Here is a 20,964-nt window from a genome sequence, read left to right on the forward strand (position 1 = left end):
ACTAATCTGCATTTATTTTTTTATTTTACAGATCAACTTTGTGCGCGTAATCGGTGCTACAAAATATATTCGTTCCGTCGTATAGTGTAACAAAATGCGCGTCGGGAGTGCCGTTAATGCCGAGAGTTATAGCGAATCTATAGATGAACGCATTTTTGCCGTATGACAAATATTGGGACACGATTTTTTTTGACTTTAGGCTTGGCTCGGGGGAGGGAAAGGTCGGTTTCAATCATAAAATCTCCACTACGGCAGGGCAATCTTCGGTTCTACGTGCAGCGCGCTAGTTGTACAGATAGCCGGACTGTCGAAGGTAGTCGAGGACGGCTACCGGAGTTAGTCAAACGCTACCGATTGCTTTTCAGATGTCTTGTATCTAGTCGGTTGATTGGATGACTAATCACCTCATCTTCTTCGAGCTTATCTTTGCCTTCTGTTTTGAGAGAATCGTGCCCCAATTGGTAAATGTGGTCGTCTGAAACGCGGACGGAATTCGCGCGTAACGTCACAGCTTGGACAATTCGGTTCGATTCGCCTGTGATGTCGGGAGTGCCGTTTTAAGTATCGCGCGATTTTCGTATTCAGGTACGCATGCGAGCAATGCATGCGCCGCGAACGCGTGAGATTCAATGTGAGTGCTTCGAAGGACTACTGAGAGAAGGAGGAGGCTCAGGAGGAGCATCGGGCGCCGGTGGAGCAACTTTAAAGTAAGTAATTATTTGTTATTTATTATTTGCAAAATGCGCACAAAATATTAGAAATATTTAATGAAATATTTGTAATGTTTAATATTTATATTTAATTATTAGAAATTTTTGATATAATTAACCTTTTTTTCAATAAATTTTTTATTAAATATTTGCTTAAATAAATAAGTTAAAAAGTTGAATGTGCACAATTATTATTTTACAAATATTAATCATTTTGAATGCAGCTTTAACCGATTTACTTTTCTGTGTTACAGATCAGCTTTGCAGATCAACAGAACAACAACTCCGCTGCTGCGCATCGATCGGTGAGTCAGTCCAATTTGTCTTATTAAAATAGTGGATCGAACAATGGTACAATAAATATACTTTTAAGACATTTTGCAGACTTTGCCGTTTAATTTTTCATATTATTCATATTATTATTCATATTATTCAACATATAAATTTGAACACGGACAACTTGTATTGGCCTAATAGTCTTTTGAATTAATATTGTTAGTGTGTTAAAATTTAAAGGCTTATTATGAATAGGTCTATAAATAAGTAGAACGATAGCAGAATATTAAAAATATAATCATATATAAGAATATTTTACATAAAATTATAAGAAATAAAACTATTTCTTTGATCCATTATTTTAAAATGGAGAGGCTAGGACTTAGATTAGTTGCTCGTAATTTAACCCTGGAATATGTGCACGTTATAATGCACATACAAAATTATAAATTAAAGCGTATATTGCACGCCAAGAAGGCTGTACGTACGCCAAATTTTAATATGAAGACCATGAAAAAATATTAATTTTAATATGATACATATATTTTTATTTATTTGTATAATAGATTAAACATTTATCTTTAATTCATGAAATTTTCTAGTTTATTGCATATTTAAATTCTTTTATAATATTGTACAATAAAGTACTAATTTTACACAAGGTTTATTTAAGTTTTTATTTATAATTTTTCATGATATTCATATTACATGTATGTACTTTTTTTTATTTATTTATTTATAGATCAAACTCGAATATATTGGGCTAGTAAGTCGTAAAGTTTGTAGATCTTTTTTAGGACAAAATTAAAAACAATCGTTACATGTTTATATGTCGATTTTTATTCACTAATGTATGCTCTGTTGTTAGAGATGACTCAAAGTTGCCGAAAACAACGATACATACATTGTTGAATAAAAATGGACTTAAACATATAAAAATTGCTTTTAATTTTGTTATAAAAATTACTACGAACTCTTCGAATATCTCAATATATTTTGATTAACTTGAATCATATTTAATTTTTATATACTATTTAATTTTTTTTATATAATTTTTTATATAATATTTATTTTTATAATATTGAATTTTATTCGTATATTTATTTAAATTTTTTTCATATTTTTTTATGTATGAGGAAATAACAAAAAGAGAGAAAAATAATATAATAATAATCTTAAATAAAATTTTATTTTTATTTTTTTTATTTATATATTTTGCTATATATATTTTTATATGAGAAAATGAATGACAACAAATTTATTCCCTTCTTCCTTTTCCTTCAACACGGTAATTTGCATGTGATTTGCGGTGATTTGCATTTTTATATCCAGGGTTAAATTTTGTTCAAATTGGCGTAGAAAAGCAACCCATGTGGGAATTTTATACATTAGACTAGTATTAGATACTGGCAAGATACAGATCCAGTACCGAAAAACGAGTTTTACGTTTCGGTACTGGCATAGTACAAAACCAGTATTAAAATAACAATGGTTTAGTACTAACCCATTATCTAAATCAGTATTGAATAATGGTACTGAAATGGTATACTGCCGGTAAATTTACGGTACTGTATCTGTACAAAAATTAGTAAAAGAAAATGTCAAATGTCAAGTACCGAGACGGTATACTGCCGGTAAATTCAAGGTACTGTGCCCGTACTGGAATTGGCAAAAGGAGAGCGTTGAATGCCAGTACCGAAATGGTACATTGCCGGTAGTTTTTTTTGTACTATACCTGTACAAAAATTAGTAAAAGAAATGTCAAATTACAGTAACGAAACGGTATACTGCCGGTAAATTCAAGGTACTGTGCCCGTACTGGAATTGGCAAAAGAAGAGCGTTGAATGCCAGTACCGAAATGGTACAATGCCGGTAAATTTTTTAGCACTAAAATTGGCAAAAGAAGAACATCGAATACTTAGTATACATCATAGGAGGCAGTGTCAAAGAGTATAACCGTTGTATATTTTAATGTGACAGAAAGTGAAACTATATTCTAGTCCATTGCGTTATCAACAAAACGGATAAACTTAGTAAAAAAGAATTATATTTCTTTACGAAAAAGGAGAACCTTGAATAATTGGCCGAGAAACGGAGTAATAACAGTTATTGTGAGTGATAATTCTGTTATTTATTATTTTTACTAGTTGTCAAATTCTCTCTTTTTTTTGTATTATGGAAAATAATTTTTTAATTGCAATTATATCAATTTCATAACTCATAATTACAGCTATATCCAGTGGTAAACATTGAATAGAAAATGCTGAAAGAAAAGTACTTTTACACCAAAAAATATCAAGATTTAAAGAAACTAAAGACTATATCATCATCATCGTTATTATCAAGATGAAATGAATCCAGTTTCTGCTTTAAAACAGATTATTGAACTTACATTACCGATATCTATATTAGATGATTTTAATATTTTGGATGCTTTAATGGACGTTGAGGTCTTGGTAATTAATTTTTTTAGATTGTTTTAATATTTTATTTAATAAATAAAATATTTTATATTAATTATTAATTGATATATTTTATAATGTAATTAATTTATTTTATATGTGTATAATAAATAATTCTAATAATAATACTGTAATTTAATTTAATTATCGCACACAAAATTGATACTAATTATTGGAAATTGATACTGATCTTAAATATTGTTACAGTATTGAGAATCAGTATTGATTTTTGATACTATAATAGTATTTGAAAACAGAACAGATATTTAATACTGTTACTGTATTGGGGATTGGTATTGATTTTTAGTACTGTTATGTTGAGAATCGGTACTGATTTAATACCGTAACAATAATGGAAATCGGTACCGTAACAATAATGGAAATCGGTACTGCAGCAATACTGAAATTCTGTACCAAAGTAGTACTGTAATTCGAGTCTTGGCCCAATTCTATCATCCCAGTATTTCTCCAGTATCACATCAGTACTGGCATCTAGTAACGCGCCAATACTCAGTACCAGAAATCGGTACTGGGCCATTATCTCGCCGGTAGTCATTTCCCACATCGAAAGTCAAAGAAATTCAAAATTCATATACATTTATTGCAAATGAGTATAAATTAAAAATAAAAAGCATATGTTTTGCAAAAACATATGCCCTGAAAAGACGAAAAAAAAAAAAAATTACTGAACGTACGAGACTTATGACTGTGCCTTCCTCAGTGTCGAATATCAGCGGCACTGCTTTTATTTCGGCAACGAGCGCCGTCCGCAGCCACGGTCATCGTCGTCGGTATTAAATAAATCAGAAGAGTCGCCATCACGACTCGCGTAGGTGATGGGGGGGAAAAAAAGAAGAAATGCGATGAATGCGTTTCGTACGACGCACAAAAAATAAAATAAAAAAAATTTAACACATCGGCCGGTCGGTCACGCAGTGATACTGAAACAGCGGAGGAAAATCGTATGAAGGATACCTCGATCTGCAGTTCGTCTAACTAGCTAGAAGTTTTTTAAACATTTTTCTACGCAGACTACACGTCCACGGTATCCTTCTTATGATGTAACGCTAAAAATTGAGGAAAAAAGTGTAAAGTGAAAAAAAACGAGATTACGACGGCATATCGCCTTACGGCTCTTACGGTATCACTACGACAATCTTAAGCAACGACGATACGTCATTAACACGGTCGAGCGTATTCTAGATCGTTTATTCGGGTCACATTACTGAAGTTTGCTGACGTTTGCGCACTTGAACACGATCGAGATTAATGGATCGGCATAGCCAGCCGACCGTGCTTCCAGTACTTTTAAGCCGTGAGGATCCGAAGATCCTAGTCGTTTTCCTCTAGAGGAAAAACTTCCGATCGAGTCATCTTTCTTTTTTAATTGATCTGCCAAGCGTACGTATACAGTGCCAACGATCGTGTTCCAGTGCGCGTGCGAGTGTGTGTATGAGCGTGTGTGTGCATGATGCATATAATATGTTGAAGGATGAAAGAGGAAGCAAGAGAGACGAAAGATACACGCATCTCAAAGCTCAAACAGCGGCTCGCGCGGAGGACCGATCCGTGAATTTGCTTCTCCGGCGAGCTGGCGTCATTATATATAAATATAAATATAAATATATATATAAATATAAATATATATATACATTTATATATAATTCTTTATATACTCTGTACCCTCCTGATAATAATACTTAACGATAACAATGTTCTATACGTTTGTACGAAAGTATAGTTATCTAAGACGGGATAATAATTGCCCACGCCGGTTCTCCAGTCTCAAAGTGTCGCGCTAAAAACGAAAAAGCGATATCAACCTATGAGATTTTTTGGATCATCTTAGGTTAATTATTTATCTTAGTAACGATGATACACGACTTGCACGATATCATTGTCCAAAAGAAAGGAGAGCTATCACGCATCGTCACGCTTTGAGACTCTGGAACTTCGCGGGCTCTCTTTAGTATAATAAATAGAACGAATGCTATATCGTCACACAAAATACTGCGCATACTGTCTGTATTTATAATAATCGGACGAAGACGAGTCGAAGTTCGGTCTTCCTGATATCAGCGGCCCGTTAGTTCTAGTACTCGTTTATTGATAACTAATTAAGCTCATATCCCAGAAGAAGTTTCTTGCGGAGAACTATTACGAGAGTGTTTTCTTTTTTTGTTCACGCAAAGAATCTCGCTCGACTTAAAAAAGACCAACGAATAACCGCGGCGTATTCATATGGCTTCCAGGACAACTCGGTCGTGATATACAAAGTGGCCATATTGTTACTGTCACTTGTCAGCTATGAACAAAACAAACCTTCTATGCAGCATCGATAATAAATGATTGATATACATATTAAACAATTTTGTACTACAATTATAACAAAGTTAAAATATAAAAATGATTAGCGCCTTAACATTTTTGTTGAAAAACATTCGAAATTCCAAATATTTGTAAATAAAAATAAAAGCGAGAGTAACGAAAGACCTTGAATATTTAACACAGTCAGGCGATCAATTTGTATGATTTTTTTGATTAAATCGAGAAAAGTAAAGATCAGTGAACTGAAAATTGATGAACTAGCGCGATTTGTTTGCCTTTTATCAGAATTAAATTTATTACGCTGGTATTATTGTAGCAAGCGACGTGAAAGATTTTTGATAAATAATTTGCTCAAAGCTTATTGAAAGTTACGCGACTGATAACAACGCGTATAATCGATCGTTAATGCGCGCCGGTGCAACCGGTACGATGATATCATATGTATAAGCAATCGATTATCGCGGCTATTGTTTAAAATAAAGTCGAGTCAGTTCTTTCCAAGCCAATATTCTAGCGATTATAGTCTGAATCTAGTATTTATCTTGATATTATCGCTCCTTTCATTCATAGCGAGTAATATTATCGAAGGTAAATGAATGTCGAATGTTTATGAATAAGTACGATATTATGGTATGCATATAGCTGTAATAACGTAAGATATATGACCATGGTAAATACATAGAATGCATGTAAACTAATGTCGAAGTTGAGAGACAGCAAAGTGTCCGCGAGGCGCTTTTGCATCCAGACTTGTGCAACTTTAGAAAGATATATTTACACATTATATTTACGTACAAAGCGACCAATTTTTTATTCACTTATGTCAACTGCCTTCGTACAATTTCTATAAAAATATTCACGTTACGTTCTCGACATATATTTGTGATTCTTCGATATTGATCAATGTCGAGGAGGAATATGATAGCAATATTTAAATTGGTTATGTGTGTGTGTAACGCAAAGGAAAAAATATAGCGTTCGGTATGTGAAGATACTCGATCCTCGCGATGGATTTCCCGACTTTCTTTTTATATGATCACAGTGGCTATCGCGCTCTTATCCCGCATTATGCATATAATTTGATATCATTTGCCGCGTATTATGATATGTGATAAATGGATAAACGAGAGCGAGCCGGAAGAGTCCCGGCAGTGCCGACTGTATGGAAGTAGGCTAGATTTGACAGTACGTGCTAGTATAAAGTGTCCTTTTATATGAATAAAAGATTTTGTATGTCAATCTATGTATCTTTGTGCATTATTTCGCCATTTAGATATTTATCATCTTTACTTGTTCTTCAAAGAAAAAATTTCTGTTTAATAAAAGAATAACAATCATGCTATAATTAGATCATTGTACTGAAAATTAATTAATAATTATAATGATAATTATAGTGATAATTATAGTCATAATTTTAATAATGTAATAAAACATGAAATTTAATTTACTGCAATAGATAATGTTTTTTCTTAAATCAAGCTAGAAAGAATTTAAAAATATCAGAATATATTTTCTTAAGGCAAAAGTTTAGTTTAAAATTATGAAATATCACGCGGTTCGTTTCCAGTGTTCCGATGTTTAGCACAAGCAGTCTCGTAACCAGCATAAACACAAATGTAATTGAACATATGGCACTATTTATATAAGATGCTTAAGTAATAACAGAGAGAAACCTGAGAGGGGCACCACGCTGCTGTTTTTCGTAAGACGCTTTTTCTAGGCCGTACACTAGCGACGCGTACATCTTTTTATTAACCAGGGCTCTTTTACCGTCCCGGAAAATGGATGTGGCCATGTAGTTCCAGGCAGGCTGTAAAATGGATGTACGCGCCGCTAGTGTACGGCCTAGAAAAAGCACATTATATTTATGAATATTAAAAAACTATTTTGTTCATATATTTTCGATTTTGAGACATATCCAGCCATTGGTACATTTAGCTCATTACAATTTTTCTTAATATATTATCCTGTATTCTATCGAAATAATATACAAGATAATACAAAATAAAAATAATATGTCAATATGTCAATAATATGCCAATAAAATCATTTAAACGTTTAAAAGTTTTATGAATAATGGAAAAAACTTTTTAAAAAGACTAGTTAAAAAGAGCTGAACAATACAATTTTTCATTTATAATCGAAAGTATCTTTTATAATTCAAAAAGTAGTAATATTTTATTAGTGAAATTTATTAATCTAAACATTTAAACGTCTAAACGTTCAAACTTTTTCATAATTTACGCAAGAAACATCTTCCGTTTTTTGAAAGAGAATCTTGCTGTTTACCCACCCGAAGTCTTATCATTATCTTTGTCATCAATAAACTACAAACTAACTGCCAAAGCAGAAGTTCCAAAATTTATTGACAGCAAAGAATTAAAAAAAAAAAAAAAAAAAATATTTTAAAACCCTATCTATCCGAAAACTCTAATGGAAAATCCTACCTAAGAGAAATTCTATCTAACAGAAAAGCTTACCTAATAAAAAATTCTATACCGAGGAGTTCGTAAAAAACTTTAAATCGATAAGGTTTAATAAGATTGAACGAGTTTTTCGCGGAATCATTTGAAAGTTTCTCGCGGAACCGTTTGGGAATTTTTCAGGATGCTAGCGCAGAGCTCAGCTCAGTTTCCGCTAGGCGCGTCTGAAATTTATGTTGATAGTCAACCATTAATCAATGGTTGATCGTATCAACGTTATTTCGAGATTCGTGCTCGACCATCATTGATAGGACCACGAATATCGAATTTCCGTGCTCAACCATGGGATCAATTAAGCCATAGGACCACGGATGCATGGATAAGCTAGGAAAGATTGCGAGGAAATTGGCGTATAGCAAAAAATCATACATACAATATATTTAGTACTGTAATTGCGTTATTTATTAATTAAATCATTTCAAATATGATGTCAATTCTTAAATTATATGTTTTTGCAAAACATATGCTTTTTATTTTTAATTTATACTCATTTGCAATAAATGTATATGAATTTTGAATTTCTTTGACTTTCCATGTGGGAAATGACTACCGGCGAGATAATGGCCCAGTACCGATTTCTGGTACTGAGTATTGGCGCGTTACTAGATGCCAGTACTGATGTGATACTGGAGAAATACTGGGATGATAGAATTGGGCCAAGACTCGAATTACAGTACTACTTTGGTACAGAATTCCAGTATTGCTGCAGTACCGATTTCCATTATTGTTACGGTACCGATTTCCATTATTGTTACATAATTGCTTTTCTACGCCAATTTGAACAAAATTTAACCCTGGATATAAAAATGCAAATCACCGCAAATCACATGCAAATTACCGTGTTGAAGGAAAAGGAAGAAGGGAATAAATTTGTTGTCATTTATTTTCTCATATAAAAATATATATAGCAAAATATATAAATAAAAAAAATAAAAATAAAATTTTATTTAAGATTATTATTATATTATTTTTCTCTCTTTTTGTTATTTCCTCATACATAAAAAAATATGAAAAAAATTTAAATAAATATACGAATAAAATTCAATATTATAAAAATAAATATTATATAAAAAATTATATAAAAAAAATTAAATAGTATATAAAAATTAAATATGATTCAAGTTAATCAAAATATATTGAGATATTCGAAGAGTTCGTAGTAATTTTTATAACAAAATTAAAAGCAATTTTTATATGTTTAAGTCCATTTTTATTCAACAATGTATGTATCGTTGTTTTCGGCAACTTTGAGTCATCTCTAACAACAGAGCATACATTAGTGAATAAAAATCGACATATAAACATGTAACGATTGTTTTTAATTTTGTCCTAAAAAAGATCTACAAACTTTACGACTTACTAGCCCAATATATTCGAGTTTGATCTATAAATAAATAAATAAAAAAAAGTACATACATGTAATATGAATATCATGAAAAATTATAAATAAAAACTTAAATAAACTTGTGTAAAATTAGTACTTTATTGTACATTATTATAAAAGAATTTAAATATGCAATAAACTAGAAAATTTCATGAATTAAAGATAAATGTTTAATCTATTATACAAATAAATAAAAATATATCCCATAAAACATTAAGATATACTTAGTACATACAATGTATATACATTTATGTATATTGTATATTCTATGTATATACTTCCTTATGTAATTTATATATAAAGAATATGAAATGTATGTGCAAATGAAACCGGATTAATGTACATAGGAGATCCATGATACATACATATGTATATGATAAGTACAATCTATGTACATGTATTATGTATATACATTTCCTGTATATACCATGTGTATACAAAGTGTACATACATTAGATATAAATCATAAAACATTATAATATACCTAGTATATACATTTATGTATATTCTACGTATATACTTTTTTATACGTGTTGATACATAGAATATGAAATGTATGTGCAAATGTAACCGGAACAACATACATAGAATATCCAGTACATACATATGTATGTACGTGTTATTAGTACAGTTTATGTATATACTTTATATACATTATTTTTATATATAGCATGTATACATATACTAATTATAAGGACACGCATTATTCCTTCAGTTAATAAATACTATATATTTATATTTACAAATATAAAATTATTATAAAATAAGATATTCTGTATGTTCATATGCACATTCAACATATAATATATATATCATACAAGCTCACATGTATATGTATTACAGATATATACCCTGATATGCGTTTAAATTCATTTATTAAGATATTTCTGTATGCATACATCTGTACATACATATATGTGAGCTTGTATAATATGTATTATTGTATGTTGAATGTGCATATGAACATATGGAATATCTTATTTTATAATGATTTTATATTTGTAAATATAAATATATAGTATTTATTAGCTGAAGGAATCATGCGTGTCATATACATACATGCATTATTATATGCGTTATGTGTGTGTGTGCGTGCCTGCGTGCGTGCGTGCGTGCGTGCGTGCGCGCGTGTGTGTGTGTGTGTGTGTGCAATAGTCATATAGAATGACAAAAGGAAAGAATTAATATAACAAACTAGAAAAAAAGACAAGTTTGGAATTGAAAAGAATACTATAATTAATAATAAATCATACATATTATTACACTTTTTTTTTCTTTCTATCTGTCTCATAAAATAAAAAAAAGGCTTACAGTATTAATTGCTTAAAGCATTCTTTTTCTTCTTTTTGTTTCATAAAATAAAAAAAAATTGCACATTTCTTCTTTGTTTTTTATCATAATACAATTAGATATAAGAATCTATCTATATAGTATTGTAACTTAACACAAAAATAAATAGAAGAACTAATGTTTCTCTATTATAATATAAAAACATAAATTTTCATTATATTAAATATATTATACACACATGTATAATCTCGAACATAGATTAAAGCTAAAGCTTAACATATTTTGAACCTTGAACATTATGCATCTGGATTTTTTATATTGTTAATGAGTTGATTCTTCAATTTCAACTCTTTGAGGAGCTATATTTTTGCCTTTGTTATTATTGTTAAAGCGATCTTTACTCCTTACAAGCCACGCTTTTATAAAACATATTATTTCTGAATCTGTACATTCTTGAGCGTTTTTATTAAGGCGTACAGCAGCTGTAAATATTTTCACAAAATATTATAAAAAATATATTTGTATATATATATATTTCAAAAATATTATAAATTTATTAATAATGTCGATGTATATATGTGTATATATCAATAAATAAATAGTAAAATATACTATAAATATAATATATATATAATATAAATAAAAAATAAAGATAATTATTTACAATTTTTATAAATATAAATGATATTTCTTTAAACAATTCTTTAAACATTCTTTTTGTTTCCTTTGTTTTTTAATTATACATACATTAAGCAATATTATTTTACATAGTTCCATTCAAAAAATATACTTTATTATATTTATTTATGTTAAAATTGAAAAAGACAAAAATAAAAATAATTATAAAAGAATTATAAAACTTATAAAAATAATTTAATAACTTACAGAGAATAACAGATGCAACAGCTAAATTTTTGAAAACTTTCTTTTTCTTAGCTCCTTCCCAAGAATAAGACATACCAACTTCATTGGTAAACACACGATACATTATTCTCCGTACGATTTCTTTAATACAAGACCCTCCAATACGGCTTAAATTTTGAGACTAAAATAATAAGATCATTATTTATTTATATTTTAAATATAATAGTATATAATATAATAGTATAATATAATTAAATAATATTATCAAATAAAATAGTATAATTTTTACAATCTTTTTAAATGTAAAAAAAAGTGACATATAGAAAATATAAAATATACAAATAAAATATATTACAAATTATTTATATTTTTAAATATATTGTATATATAATCTTTACAGATTTTGTTAAATATGAAAAAAAGGTTAGACATAAAGTCAAGTTAGACATAAAAATTTAAATATATTAAAAAATTATAAAATATTAAATATGATATAATATTATTATTTTTTTGACACTATTGTACATTAGTAGAAAAATATTTTGATTTCTCTTACCAAAATTGTCTTATTATCTTCTGAATTCATTAACCAGTCTTCCAATTCAGCCAAAGAATTTTCATTTAATGGAAATGATTGTATAATTTCGGGTATTTCATTACATACAGATTGTTTTACTTTATCTGCTTTATTTTTTAATAAAGCATTTATACCTTCAGAAATATCATCAATTTTTAAACTGAGAAGATGCAACTCTCTGAAAACTCGTTTTTCAAATTCTAAAATGTAAATAATTGATTCTAAGTATTGTATAGTAATATTTTTTCCAGAATTTAATTACAAAATTATATTTATTTATGTAATTATAGTGTAATAAATTGTGAAATATATCAAATACGAACTATCTCTCTCGAAAGTATTTTGTTCTAAAGTCGAGCCAGATTTATATGATAATGCAGTATTAGAAGTAGGAAGAGTAATACCACATGTAGAAGTAATATCATGAGTAATAACTTTTGACTGATTATTCTTACGAGTGTTATTTTTTACTCTCATGCCTAAAAAAGAATTAAATATATCTTTTTTATATAATTATATACTTTTTTAATAGATTAATAGCTGTTACAAATATTAAATTAGTATTAATTTAAAGAAATAAAAAAAAGTGCAAATAGAATTTTAAACTTTTCTTATATGTTTTATATATTTTTGCATTTTTTAATATAAATTATCTTTATTAAAAATACTTTTCATTAAAAATATTTAGAATACAGATAATAAATAAAATTTATAATATTTATTAAAATATTTTTTAATTTTTTTTTATTACGTAAATGTAATTTTATGTTAGCATCATATTCTTTACTATTGCTTCTTACTATTTCTTGAATTTATTTGTTCAATTGGAACGTCAGGGTATACTGAATCGTCTGATGATATTTCTGTTTCAGAGGACAGTTCATATTCACTATTAGATTTATTTTGAGGCCTTCTATTCTTTTTCCTATCATGTTTCTTTTTTTGTTTCAATTCTTCATTGTTGGAAGAAAGAATGTTTGTATTTCTTGCTTTATTAGCTTTCTGTTGTGCTTTTTTATAGTTATCTAAAAAATTATTAAAAATTATTAAAATTATTAAAAAATTATTAAAAAATTATAAAAAATTATAGAATTTTAAATAAATAAAATAACTTATAATTCAATTAAAATTAGATTATTTATTTATTTCAATTAAATTAAATAAAAATGAGAAATAAATGCGGAATTTGTATTTCTCATAGTTAAATAAATTATCATAATAAGCAATAGATATCACTAATACTTATACAATACAGTTATATAAATATATACATAAAAGATTTATGAAGTGTAAAATATATATTTGCCACATATTTGTGTGTGTGTGTGTGTGTGTGTGTGTGTGTGTGTGTGTGTGTTGTATATATATATATTTTTTTATTTATATATATATATATATATATATATATATATATATATATATATATATATATATATAAATGTGTGTTTTTACCATAAATGCCCAAAACACTTGCTTCATAGAGCATCCAATTTGCTGCAGGTTGATGTTTCTTTTTTATAAAGTCTATTATAACATGTTTCACAGTGCCTTCAGGTGGCCAATAACATTGTGAATTTTTTTCGATATACCATGTTTTCGGTACAGCTTCTACTGTTTCTTCACCATCAAATTTTACGACAATCCAGCTCATCTTGTCATCACGATTAGGTTATTGTAGAATATTTTACAACAAAAGAAATACATATTACATATTACAATATGTAAATAAACAAGTTTATAGAATACAACTAATTTCACATTTTTACTTATTTATAATAAAGAATAAAATTTTTATGCATGTAAAGATTTTAAAACGTAAAACATGAAAAAAATTAATCTAATAATAATTAATAATAATTAATAATACACATATTTATATATTATATTAAAAAAAAATTATTACAAATTTTAGCACAATTAATGTTATACATTTTTTAAATCAATTTAAAATTAGCAATAATTTATATATGTAACAATGGAAATGAAACAAGTTTGTGTTTGTAAGGTAACACTACCAATTTTCTTTTGATAAAATCAATGTTCCATACCTCAAGTGAGTTATTTTCCTTCTTTATATATTGGATATTAAATAAGGATGATGAACATGGCTTTGAATAAAAATTACCTTGCTTACTATATCTATAGCCTAATAAACATATAGAGTTTTCACAAGAAGCAAAATTTTCAATTTTAACTATTACATTATTCTTTAATTCTACAAATTTATCAGCTTTTTTTGAAATATCTAAGTAATAATTATTTATTTGTATTCTTTTGTATTGTGGAAATGTGCAATTATTTGTCAAAGGACCATTGGAATGTTCTATCAATAGCTTTACAGAATCATTGTTCGTAATAGAAAAACTATGTTGAATATTACTTTCCTCAAACACACGATGTATGATTTGTTGTAAAGGTAAAGCAGATTTGCGAATCTTTTTCTTTAATTGTTGCATGTAATTTTCAAAAGGAAAAGCGCTAAAATTATCAAGTGAACCATATAATTTTACACAATCACTTAAATGCAAGAAGTTATGTATGTTGTGTGATACAAAGTCTGGACCGTAAATTTTAATAGATTGGCAAATAAAATGTTTCATCAAATTATGAGCATATAATACATAGTTTTCAAATCTCGAATAATATTGACTTATCATTATGGAACTTGCAAGATTTAATGTAATAAAATTATTGTAAATTTTAGATGACAAAACGTCTTTTAAAATAATAGGACCAGCATAGAGCAAAAAAAATCTAAATTCCGTAGCTTTATATCTCTTACAATCAAGTATAGAACGTGTTTTTCTTGAAAATTCATAAGGAACATATTGCTTTAATTTTAGAAGATTTTCCGAAATTGTATTTACATTAGAAGCTCGTAATTTATGAGGTGGTTTACCATAAATCCATCCATACCGTTTATGGCAAAGAAGTCTTTTCATGCCACCTAATAAGAGATGCATATAATCTATTGGTACACTGTCTATCATATTAAAGTTTGGTATATCTAATAATATACTTTTGCCAATATGATGTTCCTCTTGAGCAGCAGTTCTAAATAAAATATCGGTTCTTTTGCAAAAACGTTCTGTTTCCGTAAAGCATAGTACATGATTAAACATTTCACCCTCTTCATCACATTTTGTGCAAGAAAAATAGCCTGTATGACTTTTAATAGCTAAAGCATATGATTTTGCAGGTGAATCACAAACTAACATAAAAATTCGGAATTTATATCTAAAAGAATTTATTAATATTCCATTATTTGATAGATGAATACATTCATTTACAAAATCTTTAAGAAAATCATTAGCAGATTTCGGTTTTTCTGAACCATGATATAAAGCAACTAAAAATACTTGTTTTATAAGAATTTTTATTGATTTTACCGAGCATAAAATAGGCCACAACGAGCTATTAGAACTTCTGCTTAAAGGTAAACCATCAATATTGACTGCTAATAAAAACTCTTTATTTTGTTCGATATTGATTCCATGCTTTATACAAAATAAATTTAACGTTTTTTCTATACCGAAATAAAAATATGTTCCGGAACCTAAAGGTGTTACAATTATTTTATTAGGTGTTTTTAGAAGCGTTCTCGGATCTTTCGGAATATTATCACATCCCGGTATTTCTCGTATTATCGAAAGTAGATTTCCTAACGCCGATAAAGTTATATTATCTTTTACCGCCCATGTAGCTAATTTTGAAGTTAACGATACATCATTTTTGGCACTATTATTATTATATTCAATATTATTTGATGATTCGGCATCATTAGATAACTCATTGTAATATGGAACATTGACGTTAATATCATTATTATAACAAGAGTTTGTATGCAATGTTGTACTATCAGTAGCAATATTATCAATTGTAATTTTTCTAACGTTATCATTGATATGAGAATTATAAAGTGATACAGAATTATTGTTAATTAGTGCTAGAGATCGATTTAATTTATTTTTAAGTTTTCTGTGAAACTTTATTTTATTTTTGTTCTCTAACTTATCCATGGCTAAAATTAGAGGTTAGACTAAACAGGATAAATAAATATTTAAGTTATAAATATATGTATTGTAGTACTTACTCTGAGAAAGATTCGTCTAATAATCGAAGAGAATAAACTAATAATATGATGTAAAATGTTGAAATGTATTAGTATGTATCATTACTACACAGAAACTTTGACGCGAAAGAATACAGACCACGTGGAGTGTCACTGCAGGGATTAATATGCCCGACGAAACGTGCATGCGTGATTGAACACGTGATCTGATACTAAGGCCGGTATTCATAGTCCGTTCTTATATTCAAGATCGTCTTAAATACGGACTTATATTCGCTCTCTTCGTCACACATAGATTGTGTCTGACGAAGAGAGCGAATATAAGTCTGTACTTAAGACAATCTTGAATATAAGAACGGACTATGAATACCGGCCTAAGGTCCAACGCATAACAGAGAAAATATTAGGAATAGGAATAAATATTAAATAAGAGAAAAAGAATAAATTCTTCTTTTCCTTTTCTTATATTATTTAATATTTCTATCTTTAAATATTTTTCTTTATTGCATTGGGCCTAATGCAATAAAAAAATATTCATTTTGTTAGTTGAAAAGTTAATTAAAATTGCCAGAGCTTCACACATATACAATAATATAATAAATAATAAAATAAACTATAATATCTATTAATAAATATACATAATACACAGTATAGCATATATAAATTATGTATGTGCAATGTAATAGCATAATGTATGTATATATAATGTACAGCAATATATATACACATTATATACATCAAAGTATATACACTCACCCGAAAAAAAAGCGGTACACTGAAAATGTGGGAAAAATTCATCAAATTTCAACTGACGATAACTTCGTAAATAATAAAGATAGAAAGTTCTATAAAATATGGAAATGAAGCTAAAAATCTCTACTTTAAGAATCAATTTATTTCAATGTTGCAAAATAAATTTATTGAAAATGGCGGATGACAAAGCGCGAGCATGCAAAATTGAAAAATAATGGTTCGAGTTTGCGACGGTGCACGGTATAAACAAAAAATTGTAGCTTATTGGGATCAAAAGCGTACGAAAGTACAGAGTCTCCTCTTTAAAATGCTTTTTTATGCATCTTGATACGATGATTTTTCGCCGAGAGATTCGCATTTGTAGAAAAAGGCAGATTCTTACTTCAAATGCGAATCTCTCGGCGAAAAATCATCGTATCAAGATGCATAAAAAAGCATTTTAAAGAGGAGACTCTGTACTTTCGTACGCTTTTGATCCCAATAAGCTACAATTTTTTGTTTATACCGTTCACCGTCGCAAACTCGAACCATTATTTTTCAATTTCGCATGCTTTTGCTTTGTCATCCGCCATTTTGGAGAAAGTTATCACACATTATTGCGTTATGAATTTTCGAACACTAGACATCCAAACTTTTAAAATGGTTTTTAAAAAATCCTGCTAGCTGTATTACGTGCCGAGATATTCAATTTTGAACCAGACCGAATTGCAAGAATAAGAATTCTGTGGTTATCAGCTCCGCGGTATTTTAAAACTCCAAACTCTCCTTACGGTTATAAGTGTCAATTCTGCTCTTGGCGTTACCCAGGATCAACGGCGTGGACGTGGCAGAAATCTGATCCCGTGTGCACATGTTGGCACGTGTGTATGTGTGTGTGTGTGTGTGTGTGTGCGTGCGTGTGTCCGTGCGTCCGTGTGTGTGTATGTGTGTGTGCGTGCGCGTGCGTGCGTGCGTGCGTGCGCGTGCATGCGTGTGTGTGCGCGTGCACCACTGGGATAAGGACCTCATGGCTCGTTAGATCCACGATATTTTACGACTCCAAACCCTCCCGGTGGTGCGTGTACAATTGTGTGTGCGCGCGCGTATATTAATAATGGGTATGACCTCCTCGTGCGCGTATTACCTCATTCATGCGACGAGGCATACTTCTTATTAGTGTTCTAATTTCAGTCTGCGTAATGTCATTCCACTCTATTTCAAGAACTCTTCGAAGTTCTGGCAATGACTGAGGAGCAGGTATATGATTTCGTACTTTTCTGTTAATATTGTCCCATAGGTGTTCAATGGGATTTAAATCTGGACTCATTGCTGGCCATTCGAGTCGATTTATGCCAACTTCATCGCAGAAATCAAGCACTTTTCTCGCAACGTGCGGTCGAGCATTGTCTTGCATAAACAAAAAGTCCTCTCCGATGAAGTGCGCATACGGAACAACGTACGGTATGAGTACGTCTTCCACGTATACATCTGCGTTCATGTTTGCGTCAAAAAAGTGGAGATCTGTGTGAGCATTCGCAGAAATTCCTGCCCAAACCATTACAGAGCCACCATTGTAGCTAGGCCTCTCACTTACAGTACAGTCTGCAAATCGTTCTCCAACGCGACGGTATACTCGTTCTCGTCCGTCTGAAGAATACAGACAAAAACGAGATTCGTCGCTAAAAAGAACGGTACTCCATTCTGCATATGTCCAGCCTGCATGCTCGACAGCAAAATTGAGTCGAGTTACGCGATGGCGACGCATAAGCGAAGGTACATTTGCTGGCCTGCGCGGAAAAAGACCGTGTTCCGCTAATCTGTTTCGAATAGTGTCAACGGATACATTACATTCGCGGACATCTCTTAAATTGTTTCGAATTTGAACAGCCGTTCGATGTCTGTCTCTTAATGAATTTAAAACAATAAATCGGTCATCGTTTTCATTCGTACAACGAGGACGTCCCGAACCAGGTCTTCTTTGGACAGAATTAGTCTCCAAGTACCTAGCATAAGCACGTTGCACGGTTGACACTGATAAATCAAGTGCCTCAGCAACGTACCTTCGACTTTTCCCATCTTCAATTAACGCTACAACTTGAGCAGCTTTTTCAGGACTTATCGTCGCCATAATTGACCAATAATTTCAATGCGAAAAGATTAATTATTGTTTACTTTGACGAAGTCGTACAAATAAGTAACGCGTCTCGAAAGAAAAAGATCAAGAGAAATCAAGCACTCTTCTCGCAATGTGCGGTCGAGCATAAACAAAAAGTCAGGGCGGAGAAATCACAAAAGATCTGCAGACATCTCCTTCGGATGCAAAACAATTGATTGAAAAATAATGGTTCGAGTTTGCGACGGTGCACGGTATAAACAAAAAATTGTAGCTTATTGGGATCAAAAGCGTACGAAAGTACAGAGTCTCCTCTTTAAAATGCTTTTTTATGCATCTCGATACGATGATTTTTCGCCGAGAGATTCGCATTTGAAGTAAGAATCTGCCTTTTTCTTCAAATGCGAATCTCTCGGCGAAAAATCATCGTATCGAGATGCATAAAAAAGCATTTTAAAGAGGAGACTCTGTACTTTCGTACGCTTTTGATCCCAATAAGCTACAATTTTTTGTTTATACCGTGCACCGTCGCAAACTCGAACCATTATTTTTCAATTTTGCATGCTCGCGCTTTGTCATCCGCCATTTTCAATAAATTTATTTTGCAACATTGAAATAAATTGATTCTTAAAGTAGAGATTTTTAGCTTCATTTCCATATTTTATAGAACTTTCTATCTTTATTATTTACGAAGTTATCGTCAGTTGAAATTTGATGAATTTTTCCCACATTTTCAGTGTACCGCTTTTTTTTCGGGTGAGTGTACAAATTATGTATGTCTAATCCCAGCAAACACAGAACATTGCAGCAACATTGTGGCAATTTTGCAATATTGCTGTAATGTTGCTACAATGTTGCAACATTGCCGCAATGTTACTGCAATATTCTGTGTTTGCTGGGATGTATATACATATTACGTTTAATAAAGTATATACAAATTATGTATGTGCAATGTATGTACTTAGCAATAGCATATTGTATGTATATATAATATACAGCAATATATATACACATTATATACATCAAAGTATATACAAATTATGTATGTCTAATGTGTATACATATTACGTTTAATAAAGTATATACAAATTATGTATGTGCAATGTATGTACTTAGCAATAGCATATTGTATGTATATATAATGTACAGCAATATATATACATATTATATACATCAAAGTATATACAAATTATGTATGTCTAATGTATATACATATTACGTTTAATAAAGTATATACAAATTATGTATGTGCAATGTATGTACTTAGCAATAGCATATTGTATGTATATATAATGTACAGCAATATATATACATATTATGTACGTCAAAGTATATACATATTATGTATGAACATTTGACATACATTGTACTATATATACATATAAAGTACATTAATAAATATACATGTCATATATTGTGATATACATCCAAATTATGTACATGTAATGTATAAACATTTGACATACAAGATATTATTTTCATATTATGGAACAAAAATATATATTCATAGAATGTCCGATGTTATATGGGATGTATCATATTAAAATTAATATTTTTTCATGGTCTTCATATTAAAATTTGGCGTACGTACAGCCTTCTTGGCGTGCAATATACGCTTTAATTTATAATTTTGTATGTGCATTATAACGTGCACATATTCCAGGGTTAAATT

General features: G+C 29.7%; 1 protein-coding gene across 4 annotated transcripts; it reads right to left on the reverse strand.

Moving 5' to 3' along the window:
- Positions 1-10,983: 10,983 nt before the first annotated feature.
- On the reverse strand, positions 10,984-16,877 carry LOC137001604 (uncharacterized). Of its 4 annotated transcripts, XM_067360715.1 has the most exons (7): positions 16,587-16,789; positions 16,469-16,484; positions 13,828-14,026; positions 13,176-13,400; positions 12,355-12,575; positions 11,820-11,979; positions 10,984-11,416 (listed from the first exon to the last, which is right to left on the reverse strand). In XM_067360715.1, the coding sequence occupies exons 3-7, from the start codon at positions 14,024-14,026 to the stop codon at positions 11,256-11,258; spliced, it is 966 nt and encodes a 321-aa protein (XP_067216816.1). In that variant the 5' UTR covers positions 16,469-16,484; positions 16,587-16,789; the 3' UTR covers positions 10,984-11,255. The 4 variants fall into 4 exon arrangements, 3 of the variants coding, with proteins under 3 accessions (XP_067216816.1, XP_067216817.1, XP_067216815.1); XR_010891571.1 differs by having other exon boundaries at positions 13,850-14,026; positions 16,469-16,877; XM_067360716.1 differs by lacking the exon at positions 13,176-13,400 and having other exon boundaries at positions 16,469-16,776.
- Between the last annotated feature and the right edge of the window lie 4,087 nt (positions 16,878-20,964).

Source organism: Linepithema humile, chromosome 8 (assembly GCF_040581485.1).
Source record: "Linepithema humile isolate Giens D197 chromosome 8, Lhum_UNIL_v1.0, whole genome shotgun sequence".
NCBI classification, from domain to species: Eukaryota; Metazoa; Arthropoda; class Insecta; order Hymenoptera; family Formicidae; genus Linepithema; species Linepithema humile.

What these genes read in the sequence shown, in the direction of transcription:
- LOC137001604 (XM_067360715.1), bottom strand. Translation starts at nt 14,026, where the DNA reads ATGAGCTGGATTGTCGTAAAATTTGATGGTGAAGAAACAGTAGAAGCT. An exon ending in ACAAATAAATTCAAGAAATA is followed by an intron (nt 12,576 to 13,175) that starts GTAAGAAGCAAT and finishes TTTACATTTTAG; the next exon opens with AATTTGAAAAACGAGTTTTC. An exon ending in AAGATAATAAGACAATTTTG is followed by an intron (nt 11,980 to 12,354) that starts GTAAGAGAAATC and finishes TTATTATTTTAG; the next exon opens with TCTCAAAATTTAAGCCGTAT.